Here is a 12,437-nt window from a genome sequence, read left to right on the forward strand (position 1 = left end):
CACGGATGTTGCTGCACAGAGTTAGAACTGCTAAAATAAAAAATTGAAAAGAACAAAAAAAAAAAAAAAAACCCCTTTCCTGACCTCTGCCAACCTACAGAGGTCTGCAGTCCCGTTCCAACCCTGATCTCACACTTCCAAGAATGACTCTACAAAGGCGTCCTGGAAAGGGATGTTGTAACGTGGTTAAGGGAAAAGCCTCCCTGTCAGATTTGAGATCTCTTAGTTTCTGTTTTGAAATTCAATTGTGCGCTTATTGCAGATGAAAGCTGAATAATTGTCACATTAAGAAACTAGGATTGTATATATGTCTTTACACACTCTCTCTAGGTGACCTAATCACATCTCTTGGGTTTAAATATCACCTCTATGCTGCTAACAATCAAATTTACTTTTCTACCCCATACCTTACACCTGCTGTACAGACTAAAGTTTTTGAATGTCTCTCTGCGATATCACCCTGGATGGCCCTCCACTGACTTAAACTTAACATGTCTAAGACGGAGCTCCTCATACTTCCTCCCAAACCTGGCCCTACTACCTCCTTCCACATTACTGTTGGAAGTACTATAATTCACGCAGTAGCACATGCACGCTGCCTAGGGGTCACACTCGACTCCTCTCTCACATTCAAAAGGTAGCTAAAACCTGTCGCTTTTTCCTCCGCAATATAACAAATATACGCCCTTTCCTCCGTTGCTCGACTGCTAAAACTTTGACACAGACCCTCATTCTCTCCCATCTCGATTACTGTAACCTCCTGCTGTCCGGCCTTCCTGCCTCTCACCTGTCTCCCCTACAATCTATACTAAATGCTGCTGCCAGAATCACTCTACTTTTTCCTAAATCTGTCTGTGTCTCCCCTGCTGAAATCCCTCTCCTGGCTTCCTATCAAATCCCGTATCACATACTCAATTCTACTCCTCACTTTTAAAGCTTTACACTCTTCTTCCCCTCCTTACATCTCAGCCCTAATTTCTCACTATGCACCATCCCGCCTCTTGCGTTCTGCTCAAGGATGTCTTCTCTCTACCCCCTTTGTATCTAATGTCCTCTCCCGCCTTAAACCTCTCACAGACTGCCCCACACCTCTGGAATGCCCTACCCCTCAATATCCAACTAGCACCCTCTCTCTATCCACCTTTAAGACCCAACTCAAAACACACCTGCTTAAGGAAGCATATGAGTAGCTCAATTTCTGATAATTTACACCTCATACATAAAGCTTGGCCCCCTGCAGACGCACTTACCAGAATTCTCTCCTACTGTTTGTACGTTCTTCCTACCAACTAATTAGATTGTAAGCTCTTCGGAGCAGGAACTCCATTTCCTAAATGTTACTTTTATGTCTGACTTCTTCCCATTATGTGTTGTTTGTATTATTTGTTATTTATATGACTGTCACATGTATTACTGCTGTAAAGCGCTACGTACATTAATGGCGCTATATAAATAAAGACATACATACATACATACATACATGTAGCATGCACCCGGGGTTGCCACCACTCCGGGTTTCACCCGGAGACTTCGGGTTTTGACCAGGTGTCTCAGGGCTACGGGTTTACCCAGTGAACCTCCAGGTGGTGAGGGCAGTCCGCTGACGTCACTACTCATGACATGCTGTGTATACTGACTATGCGGACAGTCTGGCGATCTGCCACACAAGCACTGAGCTGGTATTAAGGTAACCCGGAGCCCAGCGCTTCTCTGTGCTCTGATGGCCACCTACGAGTGCAGCACTCAGCTGTTAGGAGGGGAAATCCCCTACCGGGCGCTTCTCCTTTCCTGGACGGCCAGCTACTACTGCAGGGAGAGCTGAGAGATACTTCCCCCCCTACCTGTCTGACCTCTAGGTACCTAAGCAGAGTCTGAGGCAAGTATACTACCAGGACTGTGCTGCTGCAGAGTTACTAACCTCCATTCTATCAGGGAATACCTCCCCTCCCTATCCTGGCCATCCACTGTTTATCCCATACTGTGCAACGGCATCAGCCTGACAATACTCATAACTGGGTCTAAAAGGGTTTTTACATTCAGCCCTTGCTCAATTGAATCTATAAAGACTATCTGGAATTTATATATGGCTCCAAAATGCCCCCTCTTTATCTACATGCTGGGACACTTAAGAGACCTATTATTCACATGTGCATTGTTGTAGTTAAATTACAGGGCAGTCTGAACAATACTTGTGAGTGCCCAATTTAATTTACAGGGCAATGTGAACAATATTGTATTGATTGCTGCTAATAACAGCACTAATATTTTTCCACTTTGAGTGATCTATACTACAGTAGAGTATACCTCCATTGTTATATGCCCCATGCGTTTTTAACAATTTTTGTGCCCCATTATTTTTATCTTGTTAGAAATAAAAAAATTATTTGAACCATATCACTAATACACTATCATAGGGGTTACCTCGAGGTTTTTTTATTACACTGTTCACAACAGTATTTCAAGAGCATTTCTGAGTCTCAAGACTGATACCACTTTCGAACAAATGAGATCTGAGAGTGCATGTAATTGGGGTTTCTATACTTTCCCTGTCTTTGGGGAAAGAGACCTCTTTTTATGCTATTGCCACTACCCTAGTGCACCCAGACTAATATGTAAGACTAAGAGTGAGCGGGTGGTCTTTTTTGTTCATACCCTTCGTGTGGTGGCAACATCTTCCGGCATCTTCCCCTGCAACCACTGCGTCAAATGATGCCGCGTTGCCATGACAACAGGAACGACACGTGACGTAACAGAATCACGTGACGCACATTGTAATATAACAAGATGCTACTTTACGTCACAAAGTCATGCGGCACCATGTTGTCATGGCAACTTGACGCCGCATGACGTGACGCGCGCAGCCCTATTGAAGTGAGTTGCAGGGGGAGACGCCGGGAGGACGCCAGAGGTACGTGCTCTATTAAAAAAAAAAATCTCTGGCTTGGCCTTCAGTCGAAGGTGGCAACCCTGCATGCACCCTGGCATTATAAACAAGAGCTGTGGGGCTATCCAATCAGAATGTTTCATTCGGTGCAGCTCCGAAATCCTATAATATTGTACACGGAATGTTCAGAACTGGGGCACTGATTGGTGCAGGATGTTATGGAGAAGTTTAACCTGGGGCACTGATTGGTGCAGGATGTTATGGAGAAGTGTAACCTGGGACACTGATTGGTGCAGGATGTTATGGAGAAGTTTAACCTGGGGCACTGATTGGTGCAGGATGTTATGGAGAAGTTTAACCTGGGACGCTGATTGGTGCAGGATGCTATGAGAAGTTTAACCTGGGGCACTGATTGGTGCAGGATGTTATGGAGAAGTTTAACCTGGGACGCTGATTGGTGCTGGATGTTATGGAGAAGTTTAACCTGGGGCGCTGATTGGTGCAGGATGTTATGGAGAAGTTTAACCTGGGGCACTGATTGATGCAGGCGGTTATGGAGAAGTTTAACCTGGGACACTGATTGGTGCAGGATGTTATGGAGAAGTTTAACCTGGGACGCTGATTGGTGCAGGATGTTATGGAGAAGTTTAACCTGGGACGCTGATTGGTGCAGGATGTTATGGAGAAGTTTAACCTGGGGCGCTGATTGGTGCAGGATGTTATGGAGAAGTTTAACCTGGGACGCTGATTGGTGCTGGATGTTATGGAGAAGTTTAACCTGGGGCGCTGATTGGTGCAGGATGTTATGGAGAAGTTTAACCTGGGGCACTGATTGGTGCAGGCTGTTATGGAGAAGTTTAACCTGGGACACTGATTGGTGCAGGATGTTATGGAGAAGTTTAACCTGGGACACTGATTGATGCAGGCGGTTATGGAGAAGTTTAACCTGGGACACTGATTGGTGCAGGATGTTATGGAGAAGTTTAACCTGGGACGCTGATTGGTGCAGGATGTTATGGAGAAGTTTAACCTGGGACACTGATTGGTGCAGGCTGTTATGGAGAAGTTTAACCTGGGACGCTGATTGGTGCAGGATGTTATGGAGAAGTTTAACCTGGGACACTGATTGGTGCAGGATGTTATGGAGAAGTTTAACCTGGGGCGCTGATTGGTGCAGGATGTTATGGAGAAGTTTAACCTGGGACGCTGATTGGTGCAGGCTGTTATGGAGAAGTTTAACCTGGGACACTGATTGGTGCAGGATGTTATGGAGAAGTTTAACCTGGGACACTGATTGGTGCAGGATGTTATGGAGAAGTGTAACCTGGGGCACTGATTGGTGCAGGATGTTATGGAGAAGTTTAATCTGGGGCACTGATTGGTGCAGGATGTTATGGAGAAGTTTAACCTGGGACACTGATTGGTGGAGGCGGTTATGGAGAAGTTTAACTTGGGACACTGATTGGTGCAGGCTGTTATGGAGAAGTTTAACCTGGGACACTGATTGGTGCAGGATGTTATGGAGAAGTTTAACCTGGGGCGCTGATTGGTGCAGGATGTTATGGAGAAGTTTAATCTGGGGCACTGATTGGTGCTGGATGTTATGGAGAAGTTTAACCTGGGACACTGATTGGTGGAGGCGGTTATGGAGAAGTTTAACCTGGGACACTGATTGGTGCAGGCGGTTATGGAGAAGTGTAACCTGGGACACTGATTGGTGCAGGATGTTATGGAGAAGTTTAACCTGGGACACTGATTGGTGCAGGATGTTATGGAGAAGTGTAACCTGGGACACTGATTGGTGCAGGATGCTATGAGAAGTTTAACCTGGGACACTGATTGATTGGAAGTTTATAGGGTTAGTGTCACCTTCCTCTGACATGATAATAGGGATGTGTTACTTATGGGATTCAGGGAAGTCCCAGTGGCCAAGCTTTCCAATCACACATCCCATGACCCCAGTAATTACAAACATGGAAGGCTCCATTAAAGCCTGTTCATTTTCCCATTTCCAGAACATACTTAAGAGGTAAAGCAGGGCTACCCTATCAATTACTACAGACATCCAGTTTCCATAGATATATTATAATGTCCGGCCTATCCGCACAAGGCTTCCCTTCTCTCTCCTGCTGTTCTGCCCAATGAAAGGCGAAGAAACAGCTGCTGACGCCTCTGTTGGAGTCAATGCAAAGTTGACATGATGTTCGGATCTGTACCGGACTGTAGACCTGCTCTATTGTATCTCTGTACATCCTCATTTCAGAATTAGGTTTTAGCCACAATATTTAGACATTTCCTCCCGTTACATATGTTGCTTCAGCAATCAATGGGTCGCACTACAGCAGGGGTTCTTAACCTTTTGTACCTTAATGACCCCTAAGGGACCAACAATGTCCCCAATCACCCCATACCAATAATTTTATATATGGCGTACCAGTACAACCGCGCCAGTAGCTTGTATGAAACGTTTATCATAGGGCCCTCTCAATTTAATAAGTGCATGTAACGTACAGTGATGGTAAATAATGGGTGGATCCCTATCGACCACACATTTATGTGGCAGGAGATAAAGAAGTTTTCACACCATGTATCAGCCACGTGTTGTTTTAACAGAATAAAAGTAATAAAATGTTACAAATAAAGAATGGAAACAAATGTTGAATGTCTTGAGTTTAGATCATTTTTATTTAAAAAAAAAATGAAATCTTCAACAAATTCCAGCACCTTCTCAATCACCCCCTGAACCCCCTTCAATCACCCCTGGTTATACAGTACATACTAGAATATCCACAAAAGTTTAATTTCTTTGAGCAATAGAAGGAAGTCAGAGACAAACATGTTTGATGCTAAAGTTCATGTAACCAAGAAGAACAAATAAATAAAATAAATAAACAAATAAATAAAAATAAAATAATTTGCACTAGAAACATTACGGGGAAAATACATGGGAGAATCTCCAGGATTTACTTTTTACACCAATTATTGGACTAATCTTTATTTTCAGATTTCATACTGTTCTGTGTTGGAAATGTGTCACTGTGTACTTTCTTTTGTTTATAACTCTGCAGCCACTGACAAAGTAACTAAAATCTTTACACCCCTCTCCCACCCCCCCCTGTAACAAGAAAACAGTCTTATATATTTATCTCAAATGAATCATGCCTCCGCCCACGTGCTAGCAGGTTAGACGAGTGTTTTATTCTGCATTTCATTCTGCAAAGGCTGCACCAGGCAATTAAACAACAATGGTCATTTTTTAACGTTTAATCAAATCTTGGGGTGCTAATCAGCGTTGCCATGTCAACAGTAGCGTCAAGGCATCTTTTACGGATACATATCCAGAACAAGTCTTGTAGACGACTACAATATGTTGGCAGTATCCCAAAAATCCATTTTATTAGCTTCTTCCTGGTGTTTGGAGTTCATCTCATTAGTCCTTTCTCTGGATGTTTGAGGGAGTGCCCCATGGGAATACTCACCCGGCAGAAAGAAACTGGCCCTTCACTAATTCAGCAAGCTTTGATTTTTTTTAGGCAAATCTCTTACACTGGCTTGCTACGTCCCTAACAGAATTCTGTTCATGGATTTTCTCCTACAGGGATAATCAATGTCTTGTAGTTACCACAATATGGGGAAAGTAAGATTTTGCAATTTGCTTAACCCTTCCTAATCAGACAGGCATGCAATTTATTGAAGATCCTTCTGAAATCTTAGGGGTGTGTGCTAGCCTATGAAGTAGCTGCCCTGCCTTATAACTGTGTTCTTAGTTGGAAAAACATAGGAAAGAACCGGACTTGACCCTTTACAAAAAAAAAAAGTCAGTTTTCACCTTCTTGATCATCATTTTCAATATAATGTGATGGATCTCTCTCTCAGCACTAACCTGCTGCAGCTAGACATGGTAATGTGATCAGCACTGTGGAAATGTCAGTGGGCCGATCAGATTAATGTGAACAGGGAAAGTAATTTATGAAGCAATAAGTAAACTGAATAAAAACCCACTGACTAGTCATCTGTCATTGCATCGCATGTAAATCCCACAGTCTTATTGTAGGAAGGAGCCCAGTGTCTTCAATTGATGATCGACAAGTGTTGTACCCATCTGTCTCCGTGTGTGTTGCTATTAGATAAATATGAGATTGATGCATTATTTATAAGTATTATGTTAACATAATGGTATGGGTGTCATACTCAAGGTCACTAGAGGTCAAATGCCCTGATAAAAACTCACAGAATCCCATAACTCAGCCCTATTCTGATCTACTATTTTAGCACAAATTTCCATGGCACCATCCATCATCACATGGGTTCTAGGTTTTAAATTGCTTAATTTGAGGTCATGTCAAATCAGTGATGTCACTGCCAATGCATTCTGAATGTGGAATAAGACTGAGCTCTGGGAGACAATTAAGATTTAGCATCGCTTTTATATTTGGGATGATCTGAAATGGAAATATAAATGAAAAGGGCACTCCGATAGGTTTTCTATTCTTCTCCTAAGCAGTTTCTGACTTTTTTGATCTTGTGCTTTACTTTTGCTTCTCTTATGTACAATTTAAAATGCAGCAATATTACTCTCAGCTGTGAGTACCTGCCCTGAGTACCTGAAACATGTACCCTGTCATCTTCCAACTGACCACGGCGACTCGGATCACTTGCCTGGGGATTTATATTCCATAGAATTTGGGGGGAAAGTAATGTCATTTTAAATCTGATTGCCAATTCTTGGAGTCAGGCTGGAATTTATCTTTCCCCTTCTGAGATATCATTGGATGATGTGTCACTTGGGTTTTTTTGTTTGCCTTCCCCTGGATCAATATACTGTAAGTACGGATATAGGATAAAGTATCTCGTCTAAATATAGCATAGGTTGAACTTGATTTATTTATTAAAAAAATGTTTAACCAGGAAGTAATACATTGAGAGTTACCTCTCGTTTTCAAGTATGTCCTGGGATGGACGGGTGTCTTTTTTCAACCTAATCTACTATGTAATTTGGTAACTGGTCCATATCTTTCTTTAAAAAGTGAAGGATATGAAATCGTAGGCATTATTTCTAAATTAAAAAAAAAAGTGATCTTTGTTTTTTCAGATGAATGATGTTCTTCTGTACACTTACCCTCAGAAGGATGGCAAATACAGGCTCAAAAACACGCTTTCAATCCCTGGAATGAGGGTAATTATATAAATATAGCACTGCCAATCTTCTGTGTAACAATCTGGCACTTCACCCTATATGAGCCACATCAGCCTCACGGTTGAAAGTGTAATTGGAAAGGTATTGGTACCTAATTGTAGGACTACTCACACCTGAAAAATGGGAACAAAACCCTTCCGACCCTAGTTTAAAAATGTTATGCTAAAAAACAGAAACAAGTGCCAAACAGTGCATGCGACTGTATAATGCTGGGGCTACACTGTCTCTATGTTTGGAACGGCTTGTGATGCAGTTTCTTGCTAATAAGTCGGAGGCTTGCGTGTTGATGTGATCCAGCAATGTTGAGGTTAATGAAGTTAGCTCAATTGATCCATTTTCATAATCTCACCATGGATTGTTAGGTGTTATTTATGATGCAACAAGAGACAAGAACTGGCAGAGTTGTGTCTCCATTGTGGATTACAGGCGAGGGCTATGGTTAAACGGCCGCCGTCATATCATAACTCAGCTCCCCTCTCCCTATAAACGGCCCTTTAACAATGACAGTAATGGAGGTGGAATTCAAATGTTTATTTTCTCTCTTGTGAGGCTCTTGAAAGTCTGTATACAAATTAAATACATGAATTGTAACTCTGATGCCAATTGCACCCTGTAAAGGACTGAATGGAATTGTATGCTGCACTGATTGAATCAGGAGGCCAAGCAGGATCTTAAGTACTTGATGCACCTATGCAATAATATATATATATATTTCTTCTTCTTATAGGTGAGTCGTCCTATTGTAGAGAATGCCCAGAACGTGCTGAAGATTGAATGCATGGAGTGCTGCCTGATGCTTTCAGCAAGGTAAAAACGTGTGTCTGCATGGCAGCCAGAGCAGTTTTTGCAAACAAACTCAAATTGATGGGTCTTGGGTTCTGTTCTTTGCCCACAGTTTGCTCTTCAAGCTACTCGCTGGATCAGGCCACGGCGGTATTTCTGTATACACCGAAGCAGCCATTCTGAGCTAAAATCCCTATTAAAAAGTTTATGAGAATTTTGCAGCCAAAATAAAGCCCTAAATATTTAAGAATCTCTCCTAGAAAAGAGTAAGTCAATAATACACTTGGGGCTTTATCCTATAATGGTGAGACGTGGTTAGAACATGGTGACTCATAATGCAGTTCTAGTGCATAGAAACGTACAATGGGTAATGCTGTATCAACGGCTTTACACCTTCCTGTACGCTGATTCACATTGTGGGCCATGTTTACTAAGCCCACTAAACTGTCGTACACTTTGTCCCATTCAGCGTTGGCAATTACTGGCTTGTATAAGGATTATAAAACGGAAGAAAACACGTGGAGCCTGTCAAGACACGCCCAATTCTTTTTGTCATTACTTTTTTTTCTTTAAAGCAATTGGGGTATATATATATATATATATGATATATATCTATATCTATATAAAATTAAGAGCTATCAACTCCTTGTTTTATAACTTAGATAAAGCATTACCTTTTATAACTTGTGTACCTTTTTCCGTAAGATTATGTCCGCCTTTACTTTTACATGGTACCACGACTTTCTTAATGCCACTTTCTTTGTTTTTTTTAGCAATAATGAGAATTGTAATTTATTCACAAGACATTATGTATCAGACAGCGCAAAGTGTGCCTGCTTATCGACGCAGCCTCACTGGTTGTATTTTGCATTGTAAACATTTTGCATTCACCGGGGCCAGACAAAAATCGCTGGCTTAACAACAATCCATGTGTTATTTAACTAGTTCATTTGTGAAAAGGTGGAACCAATTTACACATAACTCACCTCAGAGGCTAGTGGACATGTGTTCACTACACGCTTTGGCAGTGTAAGATGTGTGATTATCGCCTGGAGAGGTTTAATGATGCGGAAAGCAGGTTGAAGAGCTTGGCTAATATTAAGTTTGTGTGCTCAGCATCCCAAATTCACTGTCCTTGGTTAATGAAATTGATAAAATTGCACTGAGGATTGTGGTTAACCAAACCATGTGTGTGCCTGTGCAACCACTGACAGATTCCATTAGTTAGTGTATCTGTTACCGCATTCATCACACTGCATTTTATTATTAGATTTTTATGTGTGGTTGTATTTTTTTTTTAACAAATAAATGAAGTAAAAGAAAACAAAGGCAAATGCAAATAAAAATCTTTTTTTTTTTTTGATGTAGAAGGCTTTAGAATATTTTACTCTGGTTAAACAACACTTTGCAGGAATCTCTGGCAGGAGGGGGCTTAATCATTTTTAGTACTATGAAATAGAGGAGGATGCAGTTATTCTGATAGTTTCCTATTTATAATTCTCATGCTTTGCACTTTTGGGGAAAAAAAATGTAATCTCAAAAAAAAAAGAGGCAATATTGTACATTTTGCAGGATATTAAATGCCATGTGATTCAGCTATTTCTGATGTGTACAGAGAACTGTCATTGGTTTTTGTCAACCCTCCCAGAGAAACTAATTAAAAACGTGCCCTGTGTATTTCTCCTATGTCCATGCCACACCATTGCACTACTCGCTGAGCTGTATCATTGGGAAACGCTGTGTGCATTAGGTCCTAGACAACAATACGGTGCTTGGATTAGGCAATTTAAATAAAATGCCTTACTCCTTTAATCTCCTTGATTGAAAAACAAGGGAGTAGTTTCTCCAGATGCGATCGGTATAGAGTAGATCGCTGTACCATCGGTTTATATTTTGGATGGGCAGGGGTTGTGGGTTTGAAATGCAAACTTTCAAGTTGAATCCGAGCGAAACACAATTTCTAATCCTGTTTTTTTGCAGCAGCAGCAGCAGCAGAACCAAAAACATAACATGGTTAGCGCCAAAACACCAGTAACAGCGCCCACACTTTTTATGCCATTTTTTATAAAAGGATGTTACTTTGTCAGCATCAGATATTTTGTAACTTCTTTTTAATTTGACTTCTTCCAAATTATTGGGAATCAGCAGCAGATCAAAGTTTCTCTTGTTTGGCTCATTGCATTTTTTTCTGCCTACGAAGCTTTTTAAGAGGTCGATAAGATCTCCATAGATGTTTGGACAAAAGCTATTCAGAACTCGTCTTTTCTTCAGATGAACTGACGGAAGACAAGGAGAGATTTGGGAGGGATTGAGGGAGAACCCACCCTAACCAACCTCTATTTTTACAGGATTGAAACTTGGGGGTTCTCCAGAACAGAACAATGCTATTTTCAGCTACGGGGACCTCATGGTTCCCAAGATACTTCCTGGTGAATTTACTGGTATTACTTCCTAGTTTTTAAAGGGGCTTTAAATGGCCGTCCAATAAGCAGCCCCAACCGATGATGTTGCAGCTTCCTATTGGCCCAAGATTTGGCAGCCAACATGCTTCCCACAAGGGAGATTTAAACCCGGTAACACTACTGGGGAAGTATCTTCAGAACTGTGGGGTCCCTGGAGCTGCAAAAAAACCCACGAAAAAACACGACTAAGAGGAACTGCTCCTTTAATGTGTGTATTCCAGCCGTGAAAAACTCCTGTTGATAGATTATAAAGGAAACACAATATCGCAACAAGCACTTTTACGAGTAATTAGCAGATTCTGCATTGTTTTTAGTTTTGAAAGAACATTGGTGTGTAACAGTCCACACTTTTGATCATTACAGTATATTTTAAATTATTGGCCAATGATTTCATGCTCTGCATCTCTTATTTAAAATACATTTTTCCTTCCTGGGATAATAGTCCATCACATGTAGCGACCAATAGGCTTTTGCCATTTACAATGTTCATGCTGTAATGACAATTAATCAAGGTGTTTGGTGTTAATCCTGGTTGCTTTAGCATAATTTGTATCAGGGGAGAGGTTAATGTCAGAAAAAGAGAAGTTAGAGGAAAGAGCGTCTGAATATCTAAAATCATATTTGACATGTTATATTTCAGCTGCATTTGGTCTGACTATGAAACCAGCCTAATGTGCATTAACTATTTTATCAAATCTAATGCCACAGCTAAAGAAAAAGGATATAATATAGAGTAATTGGTGGGATAATCGGAGTAGAGACAGTCTGCTTGATACACAGCCCTTACTGCTGATATAAACCTAACATTGAATCCATATTTTCTGTTTATTGCTGGCTTTCTCTGAATGTAACCCATAAGTCGAAGCAGAAAATGACTTTCTTAATCTCATTTTCAGCTCTTGCTCGGAGAGGGATGAATGGTATAGCTGTATCAGCAGAACTGTTCAGGAATATTACAAAGCACCCACTGTATCCGTTTATCACAACAGCATTGAGGTAAGTACGTACATAGCCCTAGGGTACACATACTGTATATAGCACAGAGCTGTTATTATGAGTCTCACTCATCCTCAACATCAATGGCCCCCTATGGAATCTCATTCATTTCAAA

General features: G+C 41.2%; 1 protein-coding gene across 6 annotated transcripts in view; it reads left to right on the forward strand.

The window, feature by feature from the left end:
• FGD5 (FYVE, RhoGEF and PH domain containing 5) overlaps window positions 1-12,437 on the forward strand; it is a 95,252-nt gene that overhangs the window by 66,234 nt on the left and 16,581 nt on the right. For all 6 annotated transcript variants that reach the window (XR_012788614.1, XM_075574639.1, XM_075574638.1 and 3 more), the window contains 3 exons: window positions 7,977-8,060; window positions 8,809-8,888; window positions 12,223-12,322. Coding sequence is in view for 5 of the 6 variants with exons in the window: in XM_075574639.1 (XP_075430754.1) it covers window positions 7,977-8,060; window positions 8,809-8,888; window positions 12,223-12,322 (264 nt within the window). In the remaining variant the exon portion in view is untranslated. The remainder of the gene's footprint in view (window positions 1-7,976; window positions 8,061-8,808; window positions 8,889-12,222; window positions 12,323-12,437) is intronic.

The sequence above is a fragment of the Ascaphus truei genome, chromosome 17, assembly GCF_040206685.1.
Source record: "Ascaphus truei isolate aAscTru1 chromosome 17, aAscTru1.hap1, whole genome shotgun sequence".
Lineage (NCBI taxonomy): Eukaryota > Metazoa > Chordata > Amphibia > Anura > Ascaphidae > Ascaphus > Ascaphus truei.